The sequence below is a fragment of the Rousettus aegyptiacus genome, unplaced genomic scaffold (genome assembly GCF_014176215.1).
Source record: "Rousettus aegyptiacus isolate mRouAeg1 unplaced genomic scaffold, mRouAeg1.p scaffold_m13_p_15, whole genome shotgun sequence".
Lineage (NCBI taxonomy): Eukaryota > Metazoa > Chordata > Mammalia > Chiroptera > Pteropodidae > Rousettus > Rousettus aegyptiacus.
Window position 1 is genome coordinate 36,346,577 of NW_023416290.1, and position 24,692 is coordinate 36,371,268.

Genomic DNA, 24,692 nt, shown 5'->3' on the forward strand with positions numbered 1-24,692 from the left:
CAATGTTGAAGCCCAGAGGAGCAGTCAGAGATGGGGATTTACATTTATAAGTAATTTCTATACAGGTGGAAATTGAAGCCTTAGGTATGGGTGAGACTGCCTAAAAAGATGCTATAAAATGAAAAGAGAAGAGGGCCTGAGTCTCGACCTTCAAAGGAGAAAGAAAATGAAAGGCCATAGATACAAGAACAAAACCAGGAGAGTGCTATGAAAGCCAAGGGGGCAGTGAACATAATTAAACATAATTTCAGATATTGTTGAGAACTCAGTAAAATGAAAAGTAAAGAATTTGCTTATTAATTTTAAATACAGGGAGATCACTGATAAACTTCGTGAGAATTGGAAAGTAGATTAGAAACTAGATTAGATTGGTTGGAGAGTGACCAGAGAGAGGAAGAACAGATAGAATTTTGCTTATTTATTTAAGGGAAAGCAAAACATGCTCTTCTTGACAAGGAATGTAATTTAGCTCCGGGAATCTGCCTATATACTACTTCTACATATAGGACCGGAAGGATGAATACACAACATCTCTCAAACTATTACCTTTTCTTATTACCTAAAATTATTGTAGTCAGGTCCTGTCTGGAGTGCAGCTTCCATATCTCTTTTCTTCCCATAACTGGGACTGTTTGATCCCATCCTGCAGCCTTAATAATGCTGCATTCTTTGGGATTACTATGGTTCTTATGTAAAGTAAGAGGTTTTAAATAGTTCTAATCTAGCACTTCGGGAAATATAATTACTAACTTTGCTACTAATATGACTTTCCTTCTTCCCATGTGTGAAATGGGACTTCCACTTCCCTTGAGGCACTATAGATGATAGCATAGTTCATTCAGCTAGACTCTGTTTTTTGTTCCAGTGTCTCTTGGTAACTTGCCTAGTAAGTACTCCAGTCTCTCTGGAACCGAAACAAAGCCATGCTTTTTCTAATTTTCCTCTTCCTGCCTTCTTTCTCTCTTTCCCAGTGAGGTTTAGCCATCTACTGAGAGGTATGCCAGAGATCATAACTGTATCAATGGCTCTCCAGCAGAAGTGCACACATCTCACACAAAGAGAGATAATTCTAAATTGTGGCAGAAGCTCAGATGCAGAGCTCAATCAATGGCATACTTAAAAACATGCCTACTCTGATACATGTTTCATGGGCTTGAAACTCTTATTTTGTGTTAGTAAAGATTCACTTAAACCTGGAGAGAGATTATCAGGGAAAAATAGTGTGTTATCTGAAATTACAAAAAAAGTTGATAAAACTGGTATACCTATTTGAATTTATTGGTATTAGGTATGAAAAACAAAACATGCTTTGGTGATTAAGTAGGTGTAAGGACTCACAGCTGTATTTTTAATTTACCTATTGACTTCAGGTTAGCACTATGAAACCAACTTTTTTAAAAAGTCAGGTTTTTTGAGTTATACTTTACAGTAAAATTTACCACTTTGAATTATACACTTAAGTTAATATTGAAAAATATATAGTTATACATCTACCACCATAATCAAAATGGAATATTTCCTTGACCCCACCCAAAAAGTTCCTTTTGTCCATTCTTAGTTTTATACCCGTTACCATACTCCAGCCCCTAACAACCATTGATTTGATTTCTGTACTTGAGATTTTGCCTTTTCCAGAATAAAATCTTATTGTATAAAAGTGGGCGAACTATGGCCCACAGGTCAAATCTGGCCCACTGCCTGTTTTTGTGTAACTGGTGAGTTAATGGTTTTTATATTCTAAAATGGTTGAAAAAATTCTCTAATGATAATATTCTGTGACTAAATGACAAATTCAAGTTTGTGTTCATAAATAATGTTTTACTGGAACACAGCCATGCTCGTTCTTTTATATTATTGTCAATGTCTGCTTCCTGGTTTATATTTTTTATATCCCATTGAAGAAATATTTGCCTAACCTGTCTAAGAACCTGAGTGGAATTTTCTTCAATGTTGTCTTCTAGAAGTTTTATAGTTTTAGTCATTATATTTATTTCTATAACCTACTGATTACAGTTCTGTAGTATATTGAGTAATTGTATAAGATGTGAGGTATGAGTTGAAGTAATTTCCAATTACTTTTTTTACACATGAATTTCCCATTGCTTAAAAGACTATTCTTTCTCCATGGAGTTACCTTGGAAACTTTAAAAAAAAATTAATGACTATTTAAATATTGGACTATTTCTGGACTCTATTTGTTTCAGTTTGTATATGTGTTTTTCCTTTGCCAATACCATATTGACTTAATTACTTTTATAGCTTTTATACTAAGTCTTGAAATCAGGTAGTATGAGTCCTTCCATTTTCTTCTTTTTAAAAATATTTTGCCTATTCTAGGAACTTCGCTTTTCCATATAAATTTTAGAGTTAGTTTGTCAATTTCTTCAAAAAATTGTGCTGAGATTTTGATTGAGATGATTGCGAACCAATAGATCAATTTGGAAAGAATTGTTATCTTCATAATATCGAGTCTTCTCATTCAGTAATACAGTATATTTCTCCAGTTATTTAGATCTTTGTTGATTCTTTTTACCAGTGTTTTATACTTTTTACCATAGAAAGCCTGTATATATTTTGTTAGATATGTCCCGGAGTCTTTCCCTTTTTTTTGTTGTTATTTCAGACTACTAATTTTTTTAATTAAAACAATTTTCAATTACAGTTAATATTCAATATTATATTAGTGTTAGAGATACACTAGAGTGGTTAAACATTTATATAACTTATGAAATGATAGCCCTGATAAGTCTAGTACCCACTTGGCACCATACATAGTTATTATGATATTATCTACTGTGTTTCCTATACTATACTTCACATCCTCATGACTGTTTTGTAATTGCCAATTTGTATTCTTTAATCCCTTCACATTTTCACCCAGCCCCACAACCTTCCTTCTATCCATCAACCATCAGTTCGTTCTCTGTATCTATGAGTTTGTTTCTTTTTTGCTTGTTTATTTTGTTTTTCAGATTCCACCTATAGGTGAAATCAGATGGTATTTTCTTTCTCTGACTCATTTCACTTAGCATACTACCCTCTAGGTCTATTCATGTTGTCACTATTGATGAGATCTCATTCTTTTTTTTTTTTTTTTTTATGGCTGAGTAATATTGTATATGTGTACTACTTCTTTATCTAGTTGTCTATTGATGGGCACTTAGTTTACTTCCATTATTTTGGCTATTGTAAATAGTGTGAGACTACTTTAAAAATTTTGATCTCCAGTTGTTCATTGCTAGTATATTATAATGCAATTGTTTTTCATATATTTAGCTTGTATCTTCTGACCTTGCTAAACTCATTTATTTATTACAGGAGATATTTTGTAGTTTCTTTGGGACTTTATACAAAGACAATTATGCCTTCTGCACACAGTTTTTAATTTTCCTTTCCAGTCCCTATGCTTTTAATTTTTATTGCCTTTTTCTTGCTGTAATGCCCTGGCTAAGATTTCCAATTTGATGTCAATTAGGAGTAGTGAGAGAGGACAAGAGGGCACCTTGCTTTGTTCCTGATTTTAGGAGGAAAGCACTCAAATCTTTTAACAGTACTAAATGTTGTTAGCTGTAGGCATGTTTTATAGATACCCTTATTGCGTTAAGGAAGTGTCCGCCTATTCCTAGCTTGCTGAGTCAAGTGTGTTCTCAGCATATTTTGACATAATCATGTTTCCTTCTTCTTACTCTGCTAATATGGTGAATTACATCGGTTGAATTTAGAATGTGAAACCAATTTTGTATTCCCAAGATAATGATCACCTGTTTGCGATGTATTATTCTTTAACATTTTTCTAGATTTGACTTGCTAATGTGTTGAGGATGTCTTCTCATGAGGAATATTGGTGTATAATTTTAAAAACATTTTATTTTTTAATTAGAGTTGACATTCAATATTATTTTATATTAGTTTCAGATGTACAGCAAAGTGGTTAAACATTTATATAATTTATGAGGTGATTCCCTCCATTAGTCTAGTTCACACCTGGAACCATACATAGTTATTACAATATTATTCACTGTATATTATGCTATACTTCTCATCCCTGTGACTATTTTATAACTATCAATTTGTACTTCTTAATCCTTTCACATTTTTCACTCACCCCCCAACCTCTCTCCCATCTGACAATCACCAATTTGTTCTCTGTGTTTGTTTATTTTGTTCCTTAGATTCCACATATAAGTGAATTCATTTGATGTTTGTCTTTCCCTGTCTTATTTTACTTGGCATCCTACCCTCTAAGTCCATCCATGTTGTCACAAATGGTAGGATTTTATTTTTTATGGCTGAGTAATTTCCATTGTGTATATGTATCACAACTTCTTTATCTAATCATCTACTGATGGGTACTTAGGTTGCTTCCTTATCTTGGCTATTATAAATAGTGCTTCAGTGAATGCAGCAGTGCACATATCTTTTACAAATTAGTATTTTGGTTTTCTTTGGATAAATACCGAGAAGTGAATTGCTGGGTCTTAAGGTAGTTCTATTTTTAATTTTTCGAGAAACCTTCAAACTTTTATCATAGTGGCTGTACCAATTTGCAATCCCACCAACAGTGCATGAGGGTTCCTTCTTTGCCAACATTTGTCCTTTGATTTATTGATGATAGCCTTTCTGACAGGTATGAAGTGATATCTCATTGTAACTTTAATTTGCAGTTCTCTGATGATTAGTGGCGTTTAGCATCTTTTCATATGTCTGTTGGCTGTCTGAATGTCCTTTTTGGAGAAATGACTATTCAGGTCCTTTGTCCCATTTTTAAATTGGATTGCTTGTTTTTGGTTTTGACTTGTATGAGTTCTCTATAAATTTTAGATGTTAATTTCTTATCAGATGGATCATTGGCAAATATCTTCTCCCAATCACTAGGTTGTCTTTTCATTTGTTGATGGTTTCCTTTGCTGTGCAAAACACTTTTTAGTTTAATGTAGTCCTATTTGTTTGTTTGTTTGTTTGTTTCCCTTGACTGAGGAGATGTATCAGAAAAAATGTTACTAAGAATAATATCAGACAGTTTATTGACTATGTTTTCTTCTAGGAGTCTTATGATTGTGGGTCTTACATTTAAGTCTTTAATCCATTTTGAGTTTATTCTTATATATAGTGTAAGAAAGTGGCCCAATTTCTTTCTTTCTTTCCTTTTTTTTTTTTTTTTTGCATATGTCTGTACAGTTTTCTCAACACCATTTATTGAATAGACTGTCTTTACCCCATCGTATATTCCTGCCTCCTTTGTCTTATTAAATACTATATAGACTTAAATTTATTTCTGGGCTCTCTGTTCCACTGATCTATGCATCTTTTTTACATGTCAGTACCATGCTGTTTTGATTACTATAGTCTTGTAGTATAGTTTGATATTAGGTAGTGTGATATATCCAACTTTGTTTTTTGGCTATAGCTAACTTTGTCATGGCTATTTGGGGTCTTTTATGGGTTCATATAAATTTTCGGGTTATTCTACTTCTGTGGAAAATACCGTTGGTATTTTGATAGGGATTGCATTGACTCTATAGATTGCTTTGGGTAGTATGGATATTTTAATGATATTAATTCTTCCTATCTATGAGCACAACGTATCCTTCTATTTATTCGTCTTTTCTTCAGTTTCTTTTTTCAGTGACTTATGATTTTCTGAGGCTAGGTCTTTGACATCCAAAGTTAAATTTATTCCCAGATTTATTGTTTTTAATGCAATTGAAAATGGGATTGTTTTCTTCTTTTTCTACATTATTGGTGTATAAAAATGCATCCAATTTTTGAATATAAATTTTGTATCCTGCCTCTTTACTAAATTCTTTAATCAGTTCTAACAGTTTTTTTTGGTGCAGTCTTTAGGATTCTCTATATACAGTATCATGTCATCTGAAAATCATGACAGTTTGATTTCTTCTTTTCCAATTTCGATGCCTTTTTATTTTCTTTTTCTTGTTTAACTCCTTTGGCTAGGACTTCCACACTATATTGAATAGTAGTGATGAAAGTGGGCATCCTTGTCTTGTTTCTGATCTTAAGGAAAATGCTTTTAGCTTTTCCTTGTCGAGTGTGATGTTAGCTGTGGGTTTGTCATATATGGCCTTTATTATGTTGAGGTGTAGTCCCTCTATTCTCACTTTGCTGAGAGTTTTTATCATAAATTGATGCTAGATATTGTCAAATGCTTTTTCTGCATCTATTGAAATGATCACATGTAGGCCAAGGTCACCTGCTGTCTGTGACCGGCCCAGGGCTCCCTAGTAGGAGCTACAGAGCTGTCCATATTTGGTCACTGCCTGAGGTACAGCTGGAGGTGTGTGGGAGAGGCCACGTAGCGAACTGAGGTTGATTGCTACAAGTACCAGACCTGGGAAAACGCAGCTAAGGCCCAGAGAACCTGCAGTCTTGAGGCTGCCTGCCTGCTCCCCATAATGCCCAACAGCTGAATGAGCCTCGCGGGGTGCCAGAGTTGGATGAGGCAAGGTCTCAGGGAGTCACCGGGGTGGGGCAAGTGGTGTTCCCCAGGTTGGTGCAGATTTAGATTTGTTGCAAGGGCTGAACCTGTGGCCAGTTGCAAAAAATCTCAGTTCACACCGCGGCTAGCTGTTATCGCCTCAGACCTGCAGACCCCCAAGATTTGCTTAAGAAATATTGCGGCTAGGGCCAGGGCTGGTTACCCGCCACCTAGTGTCTTCCCAGGTGTGTGAGCAGAGAGGTCTGTTGATTGCTGTGATTGTGGGTTGGGGCTGGTTGCCCAGGAACCACCTGGAATTGCTGCCAGGTAATTTTCAAGTTGGATGGGACAGAGTCTCTGGGAGTCACTAGGATGGGGAGTGAGCAGATCTCACCAAGCTAATGCAGTTTCAGTCTTGGCCATGTATGGGGGGAGTATTCAACTCAGATAAGATGGTACTGGTCTGCAGGCTAGGCAGGAAGAGTTCCCCAAAAAGGGACAATGGTGGCTGTCCCTCCAGCCCTGAAGCCACACAACTCAGCCTTTCTCTGTATGTCTTTGGCACTTCTTGAGCTGCTGTCCCTTCGCTAGAGCCCAGGGTGAGTGCTTGGGAGTGAGTCTGTGCTCAGGCCTTTTAAGAGGATGTCTGGCTTTACAGTTGCCTTTCATCTCACTTGGCTGCCTAGAACTCCCACTGATTATCACAGCCAGATTTTGCGTGGACCCCTCTCCCTGCCTCTGGACCTCTGGGCTGGAGTGTCCTGGTGTGGTCCCTCATTCCTGGGGTGGGCCTCCACAGCCTACATATCCATACCAATGCTCAGCCACCACACATGGGCTTGAGACCAGCCTGTTTCACATCTCTACTCCTCCCGCCAGTCTCGTTGTGGTCTCCTCTTTATACCCCCAGTTATAGAAATTCTGTTCAGCTAGTCTTCAAATTGTTCTCCAGTTCGACTGTTTCATAATTTAGTTGCAGTTTTAATGCAGTCATGGGAGAGGACATGCATAGCATTTATTGACCCCACCATCTTTACCGGAATTCCATAATTTTCTTGTTATACTTTTGTATGGTTTTGGTGTTTGAGTAATGCTGGCATTAAGAGATAGTTAGAAAATATTTCTTTCTCTTCTATTCTCTAGAAAAGATTATGTAGAATTGTCATTGCTTGTTCCTTAAATGTTTGGTGGAATTTACCAATGATGCCATCAAGAACTGGGATTTTTTTAATTTATGAATTATTTTTAAAATAGATATAGGATTTGTCAGACTATCTATTTCTTTGCCTTTGTCCTGGGGTTGACAGAATTTATTTCCCTTCCCTGAGTTTATAGTTTTTGATGATGATGATGATGATGATGATGATGATGATGATTATGAGAGATAGTCTGGAGAATTGTGCCTGTGCCCCAGGAGGCACTAGCCATCTCTTTTACATTGGCACATGTGCACCCTTCCCTGACAAAGGATTATTTTTTTTTATGGCCTGTTCCCAGTTTTACTCATGAGTGACCAGTGGACATCTATGGGAAAGGGCTTGTGAGTGAGTGTGAACTTCCCTTGAGTCTGGGCCCCTAGCTATTTCAAATTGTCTTGTTAGCCCACATTTGGCCTTTTGCAGTTTGTTAGTTTTAACTAATTTCCTCTTAACCTGCCTGGATGGTGGCTACTTCTTTCTCTTGTGCTCTGCAAAATGTGAAGCAGTGTATCCTTGTTACTCTTTGGAGGGGCTTTTTTTTTCTTTGGAGTTTAGATTATGTTTGCCTTATATCCTCAACTCTGTCTTGGCTTAAGAAAAGTTATGATTTTGTGGATTATTTAACTTTTGGTCAGTTTTAAAATGGGAATAACATTATTAACAGTTTATAAATCCTAAGCAGAATTAATTGTAGTTTTAAAATATTTTCACTTTTCACTGTAAGAACAATGAACATGAAAGTTTTATCATTTTTTTAAACTAGAGTAAGTAATACCCTTTGCTAAGTATTTTTTTCCTTGTTCTTTAATTTTATTTTTAAAATAAAACAGCCTCGCATTTATTTTCACAGCCTTATTTAGTAGACTCCTGATATCCTAATATTTCAGTGTTTTAAGAGCCAACTATTGTCCTGACTGTTGAACAGATTTAAACAATTAGTGAGAGCACTCATCCAATGTATTCCCCTTTGTCTGGATTCTTAAGATCACTCCAGTTGAGATTCCTTCTCAGTGATTTGAATTTCAGAGGTTTTAGCTTCACTGTGTAAGTCAACTTCATTTTGAAGTAAATAGTTGAAAATAATATTATAAATATTTTGTGGTGTATGATTGAAAACATATTGCAAATGTTAACGTAGATAAAATTCTAATCAAAGAAATATTTCCATAAGTGTATGCCATATTAATTGGTTCTTAAATTAATGTATATTAGAAGGTTGAATTGGTTATAACAGTTTTATGATGTGCTAAACTATATAAGATGTTATTCTATTATCAGAAAATTAAATTTTTATTCTTTTATTCTCACCTTGTAGAATATTTTTTTTTTGTTATAAAATTCTATCTATAGATTGTGGTAGCTATTTTTTTGAGATCATCAGGAAACCAATTTTTTTCTCATTCGTTTTCTTTGCAGAAAACTTCATCAACAGTTCGAAATGTATAAGGAGCAGGTAAAGAAGATGGGAGAAGAATCACAGCAGCAGCAGGAACAGAAGGGTGATGCCCCAACCTGTGGTATTTGCCACAAAACAAAGTTTGCTGATGGATGTGGCCATAACTGTTCATATTGCCAAACAAAGTTTTGCGCTCGTTGTGGAGGTCGAGTGTCATTACGCTCAAACAAGGTACAGAAATGAAAATTACACATAATTCTTTTGTAGTTAAGCTTATTGTGATTAAAGTGCAGAAGACAACTGAAATTAATATTCAGATTAAACAATGAACAAAAACCTTCTTTAGTGGCTTCATTTTAGATAAGAGAAATTTAAATTTTTTCTGTGAGTTAAAGATATTTGTCTCATTATTTATATCCTTAAACTTATAATTTTGTTTAGAATCGGAATCTTTGACTCTCAAAGATTATGAAGAAAATATAGAGATCAGTCAAATTCCTTTATTTTATAAGTATAGAAAACTCAGATCCAGAGAGACTAAAGTTCATTCTTAAAGTCACACGACTGATTAATATCAGAGTTATGGCACAATTTTTTCCACTTCTACGCATAATTTTGTAAACTTTAGATATGCTCCTCTTTTGGCCTGTTTCTTTTACTTATGAAGGAATTTCTTTTCAGCTTTGAGATCACGTGTTTTATAATTTTATAGCCTTTAAAGCTACATTACCTTTTATTTTATCATAACATTAATGAAATAAACATTAGTATATGGAATTTAAAGGAGAAATTTTAAAGAGGTGTTTCACACTAATACTAGATTTTTGTAGTTTATCTATCCACTTTAGAAAAATGTTAATGCTACCCAAAGAATGCTGTGTTGAAATTAGCAAAAGCAATTTTTAAAAATGTTTGTCTCAATTAGTTCTTCAGAATTTTTATTTCTCTCCTCACTAATGCCTTATCAGTCAGTTTGTTTTTACTTGGAAGCTGATGTCTTTATATACATTACTTAGACATAATAGTGGGAATTTGTTCTCCTATGTGATTTCATTTCTCCATTTTCTAATTGCTCCTCCTTTCTCACTGTTTTGTTTATTTCTATTAATTTTTTCCCCGGTTTACCTGATTTTGATTCTTTCTCTTGACTTATTGCCTTGGCTAGAAACCAGTACAATTTTGAATAGAAGTGGCGAGAGCAGACATCCTTGTCTAGTTCTTGATTTTAGGGAGAGAGCATTTAGTCTTTCACTGTTACGAATTATGGTAACTCTCACCTTTTCATAGATGCTGTCTTTGAGAGTCCCTCCCCCCCTGACGGGAAAAATTTTGGATTATGACAAATGTTTTTTCTCCATCTATTAGGATTAAGCATGTGTTTTTCTTGTTCTTTCTTTGATAATATGGTGAACTACATTGATTGATTTTGAAATTTTAAACAAACTGTATTTTTGGAATAAATGCTATTTGGTTGTGATGGATTATTCCTTTTTTATATTGATGGGTTTGATTTGATAAAATTTTGTTTACAATTTTTGCTTCTATGTTTATAAGGGTTAGTATCTGTAGTTTTTTGGTAACATATTTCTTTAATATCAGAGTAATGCTGGCCTAATAGAATGAGCTGGGAAGTATTTCCTTTGCTTAAATGTTTAGAAGAGTTTATGTAGAATCAGTATTATTTATCCTTTAATGTTTGGTGAATTTTACTTGTGAAGCTATCTAGGCATGCAGTTTTACTTCTTGGGAAAGTTTTTAAATAGAGCTTAGATTTTTTTTAACAGATATGGGATTATTCAGGTTATCTTTTTTTTTTCCTGAATGAGCTTTTGTAGTTTGTCTTTCAAGGAATCGGCCCAGTTCCTCATAAGTTGTTGAATTTATTGGCATAAACTTGTTCACAGTATTCTGTTATTATTCTTTTAATATTTGTACAATCTGTAGTGTTGCCAGTTCTGTCATTCCTGATGTTGGTAATTTGTGGTTCCTTTCCCAGTCTAGTTAGATATCTATAAATTTTATTTATTTTTTGAGTAACCCAGCTTTTGGTTTTATCAATTTTCTCTATTGTTGATTTTATCTTTCATCTTTATTATTTCTTTTCTTCAGCTTACATTGGGTTTAATTTTTTCATCTTTTTCTGGTTTCTTAAGATGGAAGCTGAGGTCATTGCTTTGAGACTTCGTTTCTAACACAGAAGCATATACTGTAAATTTCCCCTAAAAACATGCTTCAATGGCGTTCCCCAAATTTTGCTATGTTTTCTTTTAATTTTCATTCAGTTAAAAATATTTTCTAACTTTCTTTTTCTTGTTTGACTCATGTATGATTAATAAGTATATTTGTTTTCCAAATATTGTGGGATTTCTAAAGATCTTTTTGTTAATGACTTTTAATTTATTTCTGTTGTAGTCCCAGAATATACTTTGTATACCTTAAATCCTTTGACATGTATTGATACTTATTTTATGGGCCAGATGTGATTTATTTTGGTAAATGTTCTGTTTACACATGAAAAGAATGTATGTTCTGCTATTTTTGGACATAATTTTTAAAAATTTCCATTAGATCAAGTTGGTTAATTGAGTTGTTCAAGTTACTATAACTCTGTTGATTGTCTTCCTATTTATTCTATCAATTATTAAGAGAAGTATATTGAATTATACAATTATACTTGGATTTGTCTGTTTCTCTTTGAGGGTCTATCAGTTTATATTTAATACAATTTTAAGCTCTATTTTTAGGTGCTTAAACATTTAGAATTATTATGTCTTCTTAATTAATTGACCTCTAGCATTATTAAGTGATTTTCTTTATTCCTGGTAATATTCTTTGCTCTGAAATTCACTTTGTCCGATGTTAATATGGCCACTCTAACTTTCTATTGAGCAGTACTAATATGGTTTATGTTTTTCTATTCTTTTAAGTTTATTTATTCCTCCATGTTAAAGTATTTTTCTTATAGGTAGTATATAATTGGATCTTGCTTTGTTATCCAGTCTTACAATCTTGGTGTTTAATTGGAATGTTTAGACAGTTTATGTTTAATGTGATTATTGACACGATTAGGTTTTATTATAATATTTTGCTTTTTTTCCGTACTTGTACCCTCTGATTTTTGTTTATATCTTTCTATTTCAGTCTTCTTTTGGATTAACCAAGTATTTTTATCTCCTTTGTTGGATAATTAGCTATAATTTTTTTTTAAGCCTACAGCACCTGGTATTTCTAGGTAGCCTTCCATCCGAGTACTAACCAGGCCCGATCCTGCTTAGCTTCCAAGATCAGATGAGATAGGGCGTGTTGAAAGCTGTAACTTTTTATTTTCATATTTTATTGCTTGCTTTAGGATTTATAGTATACATCTTTAAATCACCATATTCAACCTTAACTGATATTATACCATTTCATATATAGTATAAGAAAATTACAATAAAGTAATTCCATTTCTCCCCTTTTGGACTTTGTGTTATTGGTTTCGTATATTTTCCTTTTGCCTATTTTTTAAACCTCACAATACTTGGTTTTTCCTAAAGTTTAAATTTTTTAACTTTTAAATAGTTTTAAATAATAAGAAATAGTAGTTATTTGCTTTTATCATTACCATTTCTTGTGCTAGTCATTTACTTTTGTGGATATGTATTTCTATCTGGTATCATGTTTTATCTGCCTAGATTTCCTTCAGTATTTTTTGTAGTGGCAATCTGCTGGGTTGAATGCCTTTTTTTTTTAAAAAATATGTTTTTGCTGGGTATAGAATTCTATATAATTCTTGACAATTATTTTCTTTCAGTATTTTAAAGATGTTACTTCATGCCTCTCCCTTTCATTGTTCTCCTTGAGAAGAATTATATCATTCTCATCTTTGTTTCCCTATGTATAATGTATATTTTTTCTCTGGCTCCTTTTAAGAATTTTTTTTTGTCACTAGTTATACATGCAATTTAATTATGATATTTCTTGGTATATATTTCTTTATGTCTGTTGTGTTTGGAGTTTTTGAGCTTTTTGGATCTACGAATTTATAGTTTTGGAAAATTTTGGCCATTATTTCTTCAAATGTCTTTTGAGTTTTTTGGATCTGTGAATTTATGGTTTTGGAAAATTTTGGCCATTATTTCCTCATAGATTTTGCTGGACCCTCCTCTCTCTACTGTCTTTCAGGGACTTCTATCACTTACATAGCATCTGGTCTTCTTAGGTGATCTTCCATCCAAGTACTAACCAGTCCCGACCCTGCTTAGCTTCCGAGATCAGACATCGGGCTTGTTCAGGGTAGCATGACTGTAGACCATGGACCATGGCTCCACTGGGGTGCGAACCGAGGACCTTCTGCATGTAAAGCAGATGTGCTAACTGCTACACTATGGAACTGTGCCTGATGTATTTTTTTTTTTTAATCTTAAACATTATAGCTTTCATGTCTTAATTTTAATTTTAATTTTAGACATTTTTATATCTTTCACAATCTACTTAACTTTTTGAGCATATAGAATACACACTTTATAACTGCTTTGATGACCTTCTCTGCTAATTCTAACATCTTTTGTCAGTTCGGGGTTGGTTTTGATTGATAATTCTTATATGGTATGTGTTTTCCTGACTCTGCATACTTGATATTTTATGTTGAATGTCATAATACATTTCTTTGTCGAGTGCTGAATATTTTTGCATTCCATAACTCTAGTTTTGTGCTAGGATGCAGTTTTGTGGAAATAATCTGACACTTTGGCATCTTGCTTTTGTGATTTGTTAGATGAATATGGAGCAGTGCTCAGTTTGGCATTAATTATTCTCTTCTACTAAAGCAAGACTCTCCTGAGTATTTAACCAATACCTCATGGGTTATGAATTTTTTAGTCTTGCATGTGGGAATACCAGCTATTCTCCCTGATCTTGTTAGATGATTTCTTTCCTTCTGTTGGGTATTTTCTCACATATATGTTCGTGGACCATTATTTAGCTGAATACTTGAAGGGACCTTCTGCAGATCTCTAGTGTCCTCTTTCAGTGTAGCTTTCTCTGGTAACTTGTCTATGAAATCTAGTTGTGTTGACTTCAGAGTTCCAGTTTTAATCCCTTTAACTCAGGATGTCAGCCAATCTGAATTTCAGCTCCTCAGTACTGCTTCATTGTCTGAAAAGTCTTTCAAAGCAGTAAGCTGGGGGCAATTGTTGAGTTTATCTTGTTTCTCATCTTTCCACTGCCATTGTCCTTTGTTGCCTGATATCCAATGTTTTAGAAACCATCTTACATGTGTTTTGTCTGTTTTTTGTTTGTTTCAGGCAGGTGGAGAAATCCTGTCCTTGGTACCTCATTTAGGACAGAAACAGTCTCTAGTGACAGCTGATTATAATTTTGAAAAGAAATTTCTTGATTTCTAACATATAGTCCCTTTATGCTGATTGAAGTTTTAGTCTATAAATTAAGTATGGTGAAAATTTGGAATAATCTTTGAAAATCCCTTGTGTTGCAAACTGCTATAAAATTCCCTATATTGTGAATTAGCCTGATGGAGATGGGTTATGGAAGAAGGAGTGCTCCCCAGTTTTCTCATTTTTATTTTCTTAGATCTGATGAGAGTGTCAGGGGAGTAAAACATAAAAAATAATCTAGAGGTTAGCTCAAGAATGATATCCCTGGATTACTTTTATTAGTTTTCTACATTTTTGTTCAGATAAGAGACCTTTCATAGGAGTGTCATAATTTACTTGGGAAAATATTCTTTTGAATGATATGTATAAAGGTTGTTTATATTCTAAACGAAAGAGTATTAAGTTCAATTTTTCCTTCCAAATTGGATCATCATACATATGCTCAGTTGGCCTATGTAATAGAAGCCTTTTGCTTGTAATAGATGTTGAATACATTTCTTTGATTTAGTGTAGCCCCAAAGTATTAAGCTCAGTGAAATTTGGCTAGACTATTCTTATGAAGTAGAATCAATGAGAATAGAAATATTTTATAGCTTCAAATTTAATTATAAAGCTGATTAAAATCTTATTATTATTTTTAAGAATCAAGGTAAAATATTATTTTGTTTTAATTTTGAGGCTTTTTCATGTGGAACCATCCTTAACATTTGATTAATTCTTTTGAGTACATTTAGAGTACAGAGAAAATAAATGAAGCACAGGACATATGAAATGCCAGTATAATAAGATTTTATGAAATATTGCTTCCATTTATTCCCCTTTAGGGTGATACCTAAATAAAAGCTATATATTTAGTTACATTTAAAAATCGTGACTTTATAAGTGAGGAATTATTTTGTAATCTTAGAATGGTGACTTTAGTAGGAAAGACAAAAAGATTATTTATGAGGACTATATTAAGCTTCATATGCGGCAACATTAATTTTTTGATTCTTTTACTTTTGGTGCAAAAAAATAGATTACAATCTGCTTAACAGTTCATCTGATTTTGAACAAATAAATGCAAAATTTTCAGAATTGAATTAATTTCTAAATATAACATGATTTTTTTATAATAAATTATCAGATTTGAAGCAGAGTGAATTATAACATTACAATGATTATAAAAGAAAGTGAGTCTTAAAAAAGTCTTTTAAAATACATTGGTATATGTGCATTCGGTATATTATATGGTAAGAATGGAATAATATTGACATGTCCTTGTGTAAGAATCATGAGTACTTAAGTATCATTTATACGTGTGGTTTTAATAATTAGTATTTAAGTTGTACACTGAGAGATAAAATAATGATTAGAGTATTTTGCAGTCTTTAGGCAGTTCTTCTTTTTATTTTTTTCAATTTCAAGTCACTGTGATTACCTGTAAGTCTGTAACTAGTGTGCTGGTGCAATATGCAATCATTTTCCATACACTCAAGGCAAGCATATCACATATGTATTTTCTTTTAGACTTTATAGAATTACACATACCAGTATATTGGGAAAAATTTGACATTCTCCAGAAAGAGAGGGGCCTATATTGAGAAAATTAAGAGTACCAGGTTTTGTTCCTGCCCTGGTATTACTTTTGTTTGATGTGTCACTTTATGTCTTAGTGTTTCCGTGTTCAAATTTGTAAAATGAAAGCATCAGTCTAACTGATTCGTAAGGTTTATTCTGGGTTTAACGTTTTATGATTTTTAACTTAATACTAGACTACTCATGTAATTCTTGAAGTACCTGAAAAGTATATTCATATAGTCAAATATTCTGCTGCTTAAATAACTTCTAAAAAGTAATCAAGAAGCCTCGTTAATTCTCTTATGTTACTATATAACATGGAAGTGTTGATGGTACCACTGTTTTAGAAAACTTGTATTTATAGGAATTTGAGGAATAGGTAAAGCAGGAAAACATCAGAATTATATAATTTACAGGCCCAACATTAAGGAAATGATTTTATCAGATGGGATGGACCCTCAATTTCAAACCCATAAACTGAATAATCTAGAAAGTGTGAGAATATTATCAGAGAACAGTTGTAGAATTTAAAAGGAAGAAAGAGAAAATTGTTTCCCCTCATGATGTCATTAGCCTTGCTAATTGTGCAGGATAATGTAGTAACTATGAGAATCAGTCCAACTTGCAGAACCTTAGGACATTTTATACTTCCTGATGAATGTTAGCATTGTGCAAAGAGGCAAAATAATGTTACAAACTGAGCATGAAGGAATACATTTTCACCATGTAAATTGGTGCTGAAGCCACATCAGCACAAGTTCTGAAGTGAGACTAAGTTTGAATTCCATCTTTACCATTTAGCAGCTATGTGACTTATACAAGATGCTTAATCTCTCTGCCTCAGTTTCTTCATCTGTAAATAGCAATAATAATAGTACCTATCACAAAGGCTATTGGTGAAGATAAAATAAATTAATATTTGTGAAGCACTTGGACATGTACTTGGTACACAATGAATGCTACAGAAATGTTTTGTTATTAGATTTATGCTATTTGATTTCTTCTTACCTGCAGTATATGTCAGGTATTATGTGAGATGCTCCCGTGTACGTTTTCTTCAGTTAGATAATCATATTTGTATCATGGGTTAGTGCATTTCTTATTGCATATATAAATTGAGTCTGCCATAATGAATATATGTAAAATATATAAAATGATTTTGTTTTTAATCTTTGAATTGAATCATTTAGTTTTTTATATTTATTTATTTTTTATACAGACTAAATGCAAAACTGAGGGAAATATCTGGATGATTTAGGTTGAAATTCACTTTTAAAGAAAGTAAATTTAACATCCAAATTAACCATATGTTTAAAATAAAAATATTGCTCCGCAGTGAGTTATTATTTATATTTACATGAGATTTAAATCAGTCTTTGTCTTAAGGTCTTTGATGAAATTTTGTATTTATACATTACCTTTGATTTTCAAACAACTCAATTCCAATTTGATTACTAATGAGATTAATATATCACTTTTATAAATACAATGAAACTTCTAACTTAATTATATTATATTACTAAAATGTGATAAGAAGAGTATCCAGTCCTTTTGTTTTGAAATTCTTTTCTTCTGAGGCCTTGCCAGTTCAAAGAGAACCATTTTGATTTGAGTCATAATCCTCATTCTTCCTTTTTCCTTTAACAATTTCCTTGGGAGATTTTATTCACCATTATACCTTTAAATATTAAACATATGATGATGATTTACAGATACGATTTCACTAGCTGGATTTTTTTTTGAGCTCCAGAGCCACCTGTATAGCTGCCTACTGAAAATCTCTGCTTGGATGTGTTAATTGGCATCTCAAATTTACCTCATCTTTACCTGAATTCAATATTTTTTCTAAATTTGCTTCTCGTGTTTCTCTGCCTCTTTTTCTCCATCAAGGCATTGTCCTCTTATCCTCCCAGTTGACCAAGCCAGATTCTGGAAGCATTTCTCCACTTCTTCCTCTTCTGTCAAGTCTTAAGGGGCTTTACATCTCATTATCTCCTAAATCAGTCTGTGTTCACAGCAATCTCACATTTGTTTCTTACCCAGAACATTGCAACAATTTCTAGTGGTTCTCCCTGCTCATCCAGACTTGTCTTCTTCTAGTCAGTTTGCACATTGTAGCTTAGTGAACACTGAATAAATGGTAGGTAATAATTTATGCCTTATTTATAAATCATATAGTTGGTTTTGTTTATCTTTTTCTTCCATTGAGAGATAAAGATATAATAGCAGTAACATTTTGTATATATTTTATAGCTAAGTTTTTCATGTATATGTTATAGCTAAAATTGAACTTGTTTTATTTATTAAGAGGGATTAACTATTAGCAAATTAATTAGTTATGACTTCAGTTTTTTCTTTTAATTAAAAAAAAAATCCTGCAATGTGAGTTATCTTGGGAAAGTGTTATGTTTCTGAGATTTTGCCAGATAGTAATATAGTTAACTATGAAGACTTTAGTTCTAACATATCATTTATATTCCAAACTACTCGTGTTCCAAATATGTCAGTCCTGTTTGTGTTTTTTGTATATGCCATATCGTTTGCATAAAATGTTCTCACTCACTGATCTTGCTGACCTTCTTTTCATTACTCTTTAAAGCTAACCTCTCAGAAACATCTTAATCCTTTCTCTAGTTCCTGTTATTTCCTTTTATTTGCATTTCCATTGTGCTTTGTTATTCCTTTGCTTTCAGAACATCTCTTTGTTCTGCAGTGATTTACTTCTCTCTCATTACATTTAGTTCCTTGAGGGCAGAAACTGTCTTACTCATTTTTTTTGCATCTGAGACATCTAGTGTAGTGCTTGATACATGTATAATAGAGCTTTGAAAATGATTTTTGTTGGACTAAATGGTTAGCAATAAATAGTTGTCCTTGACTGTACAATAGCTTCTATATGATCTTTAGTTTTAACATTTATAACAAAGAGTCAAGAACACATTAATGCAAAGTCTGTAGTCCTGTGTGTTCAATGCACTATCCTATGTTTTAATAGGCTAGAATATCAGATACAGAACTATATGCCAGATACTGTGCTGAGAGCTTTTCATGCTATATTATTTAATTCTCAAAAAATATTAATTTCCTATTGTGCAGATATGGAAGTAAAGGCTTAGAATGCTTAAGGAAATCGTACAAGTTATATAGCTAGGCGTGTTGTTTTAAAAGGTGGAATTTTAAGATAGGTATTTCTGATTGCAGAGTTTTTCCTCTTAGTCACAAGTGTTATATTGCCACCCATATTTTAGAGAAAGCGATACCTCAAAACATATGATTTTGATTTTTACTTTATATAAATTCTTGTAATATATCAGGTCATTCTTATTACATGATCACTTTTACTATATTATTATTTTATATTTAACTAAAGAGAAATACGGCAATTAAGTTTAATTTTATTATATCTAAATGTGTTCGCTTGACCAAATCATGTTTATTATCATTTTATTTTCCATATTTATAATATTCATTTTATTTTCCACATTTATAATATTGGAAAATTAACCCAAAATGATCAATTTTAGTAATATTTTATCTTTAATGACTTTCTCTAATCAGTTTTTTCTTTTTTAGTTATAAAGTTTAGAAGACTTAAGTTAACTGCACATAGATGACTTTTAGAAGCAATGTGCATAATTTCTATAAAATTGCATTTTTGTCTACTTTTGCTAGTATATGATGAAATTAAAGATAAACAGCAATGCTATGTTTTACCATCTTTGTAAATAAAACCTTTTTTCCTTAACATTTTTCAGTTTCTCTGATTTACATGAATTTAGTATTAAATTAAGATTTTATTTGTGGAAAGAACATTCTCCTTTTCCTTATGTTTGAATATTTAATTGCATTTATAGAAATTATTCTAATTAACTTATCTTAATATAGTCTAGCATGTTCTTACTGAATGTATGGAAAAAGTTTTCCTCTTAAAATGTTAGATTTCAATCAAAATGTAATTAGATGTTTTCAGAATTTTTATTTCACTAACAAACTTTTAAAAACTTTTATTTGCTTTAAGAATGGAATTAATTATTTCTTTTTTTCTTTTGTCTTTTCTGTCCTTTCTAATTTGCTTTCGTGGATATTCACACCAGGAGGACAAAGTGGTTAGAGTCATTTTTCTGTCTAATATTTTTTTTCTTATTATTGTTATTGCTAATTTTAGTTTTATAGCTGTATTTAATTTATATATTTCTAAGTGTTTTGTTACAGTTGTAGTGCATGATAATTGCTATACTTTAAGATATATTTTAAGCATGCTATCTGATTTTACTGAAAAACATACTATAGATGAAAAATTGATTACTTTGATTCTTGAAGAGGTTTGTCTCTTTAGAATTTAGTTTTTTTTTTAAAGGAGAATTGTGATAAGAATTTCTTTTATAACATTTTCCTAAACTCATCAATGTACTTATCAGAGTTTTGAAAAGAAACTTCTGAGTTAGTCTAAAGATTCAGTCTTTGTAAAAATGAGTCACAATAACATTGAACATGGATTTTCTGAAGTATATATTTATAGTTGATTATAAGTATGTAATATATTTCTATTTTTATTAATATATTTTAGAAATTGGCATGTCTCATTTTATATTAAGTATGAGATATAATTTAAAAATACTTAGGTATAAAGGATTTGACTGTAGCCTAAATTTTAATATTCCATTAATATCAGCTCTGATTTGGATTTGGATCTGCTCTGGAGACTGGTGACTTCCTGCAAACGTTGATAAATGCTTTCTATTCTGATTTTTTTTTGATGAGTCAAACTAAAGTTTGAGCCCTTTTCAGATTTTCCAAATTCCAATTGGCATAAACCCCAAAGAGGACATCATTTAGCTGAGATCTAAATAGTGCCTCCTTTTTTTGTCATTTGGAGCTTTTTTATTCTCCACAGTCTTCATTTACTAGGTTGGGATAACGCAGGTGGTGGCAAATATTGATGTGGTTTTAGAATGAAATCTTTGAGTAATAGAAAAGATTCTGCTACTACCTTCAGGGTTGGCAGGGTTTTTAATTTTTTTTTAACCTATGGGAATTCTACCAAACTTTCAAGCCAGTTTTGAAGATCTACAGCTCAATTTCTGTATACATGTCTCAGACTGAGCATCATCCTCAATCCAGAGCAGATTCTTTAAGAGTTCTGCTAGCGTTCTGCCAGCGAGCCTATTAATTAGCTGATTCTCCTCAAGTAGTGCAATTCAGGCAATTCACAGACTTCAGAATCTCTAAAGCTACCCATGTATCCAGAGTTAATGCAGGATACATAATAGTTTGATTATTCTCTGCAGTTTTTACAATGAATTCTGACAACTATCCCAGATATTAGACACGTAAACGATAACTCAGCTATGGTTTTCATGTACCGATGAAGTTTTGTGATGTAATTAATAGTCTATATTTTAAACTAAGGATTGACTAACACATAAAGGTATACTAATTTTATGTGGATTTGGACCATTGCGAATAAAATTCAACAGGTCTTTTTATGACACTTTTTATGTAGTGCTCTTCAATAGTACTTTCAGCAATAATGAAAATGTTTTATATCTTTACCATCCAATACAGTAGGCTTAAGTCATATGTGGCTATTGAGCACTTGAAATGTGGCTTGTGTGACTAAGGAATTGAATTTTTAATTTTATTAAATTTAAATTTAAATAACCATTTGTGGGTGGTGTCTAATGAAACCTCAAACTCGGATAGCAAACATTCTATCTATGACTATTTAACCCCTAAGGCAGTACATGCACTTATTCTAGCAGTATCATGCACAGAATGTTGAGTAGTTGAGAGAGAGTAGACTGTTCCAGACCCTATTCAAGGGCTGTTCTAACAGACATTTTTCAACTTCTCTCCTGCAATCTCCAGTAGAGGGACTTGAAACATAAAATGTTTTAGTTTTCTTTGCAACTGGGAATGGCTTTGTGACAGTTCTAGCAAATGAGATGTTAGAAAATGTATGAGGGTTTCTCAAAGTCATGGTAAAAAAGAAAGATGTAACTGGAACTACTTTTTAATGCAAAAATGATGTCCTAAGCTTTCCAGGCCATTTGTAAAGATGAGGAAAAAACCAAGAGTATTTGAGTCATTAGTCATGGCATTGTTGAGCAACTGATCCAACACCATTGGACACCTTTGAGAAAAATATCCACCCCAATTTGTTTCTGCTGCCAGTAGTCAGATTCCCTATTACGTATAGCCAAAAGCAAACCTAATGGAAACATTAGAGGAGATGTAGTGTGCACTAGGAAAACCTTACAAACATCTAGAAACATCTATATTTTTGTTCTTCAGAAATATAAAAGTGGAGTAAAGAAGTGCATTTTGATCATTGCCCACATACTTGTCTATCTACTTTTGCCTCTATCAATGTCTGAAGAATTAGGATCACTTAACACATCCGCTCGTTATATATAAATTACCTTAGATAGCAAATGGTAAATTAATCTAAATTTGTTGAACTTTTTAGAATGTGTGGAATAAATAAGTAAATTAAACTTCCGTGGTAAATTATTTGCCATAGGATAAAACATATATCTAACTGTTCATCTTTTAATACTTACTGACCTACTCATGTCTAGTGAGAGCATAGTGAAAGTATGGTTTGGGGAACAAAACGATGCTCATTTCACTGTCTAGAGACAATATTATCTGTTTATAGAAAGACTAATGAGGATCTTAAATTATTCCTCTTTCCCTTTTTACAATAGTTATTAGTTCTCTTATCAAGTATCTCTTGACAGAATAATAAATAAAAATTTCACTCATTATTGATAGGTGATTAACCTTTATAAAAAAATAATGTTACTAATGGTAATGTTATTGAAATGAAGGGGTTTGGAAAGATAATAAATGTCTCGTAGTATTTTTCACATTTCAGAAACATAAAGATTAACTGTTGGGTTACAGCTTCAGCTGTGATCTTCAGAGCAATGTGTTTTTTGTTTTCACTGGAATCTGATGCCTTTTCTGATTTCAGGATATTATTCAGACTTCTGTACCCTAAGTGTTTATCTGCCCTGCATATATTCTCATTTGGAGTTGCAATTTAGCATATATTTAAAAGTATTTTTTAAGTTAAAGTATCTTTGTCTCATTTCATCTGGGCAATAGCAATGTAAGGCTGCATTCCTGTAAATGCTGTCTTAACAGTAGTAGATTAATTTATTTGCTTTTGCATTTTTATTTAGTCATACAATAACATGTATATGACCTTAATAAAATTGTTATAGAAGCTGAATATAATAACAGTGTCAGGACCAACTCTTATAATATAATCACAAGTTTAAATACTACTACCACCATCCTGCCTCTTTTGTTGTAAGCCTGACACATACCAGAATTCTTACGTCGTTTGGTAGGAGAACTATACAAGCATCCAGAGTTTTTCATCAGCAACATAAAAGTATTTTGGACTATATTATTTAAACAACATACCATTCAACAAGAATATAGAAAAAATATATATCAAGAAGGCAGAAAGAAGTTGGAATAAATTAAAAGACAGAGAGAAGTTGCTGAATGTCTGAATATACTGTACATTCTAAGTTTAGTGAAAATTTTTCATTTTAAAACCATTCACTTGAATATTTGCATATTTGGAGTAAATGTGTAAGGATGTATTATTCACCTGTTGATTGATTGGTTTCTCCTAGGCTTTGTCCTGATCAGGACAGCCAGGAGAGAACTCATTATGGGCTAGGTTTGTTTTTGTATAAGTCCTCATCCCTGGCTGAATAAACATGTCTCATTTTCATGATCCTTCTCTCCATTTTCTTCTTCTTTTATAGCAGTGTCTGCTCTCAAGCCCCTCTACTCAAATGGTACTTTCAGTTCCCTTAACTCTTTCCTCTAATCCCATCCTATCCTCCAATTTCTATGCCTCTCTAGCATGTAAATTCTTCATTATTGCCATTACAGTATCTGCAAAACATTGATGCTTCTTTTAAAGATTATTATATATTTGCATAAGTGATATAGGGACATAGTTTAAAATTCAAAAGTTACTTTTCTTTTGCTGGCCCTTAGTCCTCCAGTTTTCCTGTCTTTCAGTTCTTTTCCCCACAGTCAGCCAATTTTTGCACAAACGTTCTGCACTTAAATTTATCTCTTATAAGTACGTCTTGGAAAATTTTCTGTTGATATGTATAGAATTATCACATTTATCTTAATGAATTTCCTGTTACTTTGTATGGATATGCCACAATTTATTTAACCAAATCAAATCTAGTCTTTTACTGTTATAGACATGTTTCTGTACATATGTCACATTGCATATGTGACAGTACCTGTAGGATAAATTCCTTGAAGTGGAATTGCAGAACATTGCAAATTCTGATCAGTATGCCAAATTTCCCTCTCTAAAGGTTTTATTAATTTATATTTTCACCAATAATGTGTGAGAAGACTTGTTCTCACATTCTTGACAACATAATATATCCAAATTTTAATCTTTACCAATTTTATTATAATTTTAATTTGCATTTATTTTACTGTAAGTGATGTTGAACATCTTTTTATGTTTAGAAGCTATCTGTGATTCTTTTTCTTTGTACTGTTCATGCTTTCAAGTAGAGTATAAGAAATCCTATTTGAATCGATATGTTTGATTTTAGTCTACTGAGTTCACATAATGGGTCTTTGTAACTAATAAGGTTTTCACTACAAGTGACTGGTTCATAAATTTCCTTTAATCAACTATTATTACCTATTCTTTTAGTAAAGGG

The 24,692-nt window shown here is 32.4% G+C and overlaps 1 protein-coding gene across 46 annotated transcripts in view; it reads left to right on the forward strand.

The window, feature by feature from the left end:
* Window positions 1-24,692, forward strand: part of RIMS2 (regulating synaptic membrane exocytosis 2) — a 526,738-nt gene that overhangs the window by 109,019 nt on the left and 393,027 nt on the right. For 38 of the 46 annotated variants that reach the window (XM_016147467.2, XM_036232962.1, XM_036232966.1 and 35 more), the window contains 2 exons: window positions 9,052-9,262; window positions 20,061-20,072. In XM_016147467.2, coding sequence (XP_016002953.2) covers window positions 9,052-9,262; window positions 20,061-20,072 — 223 coding nt within the window. The remainder of the gene's footprint in view (window positions 1-9,051; window positions 9,263-20,060; window positions 20,073-24,692) is intronic. The other 8 variants (XM_036232919.1, XM_036232930.1, XM_036232931.1 and 5 more) reach the window with 1 other exon arrangement.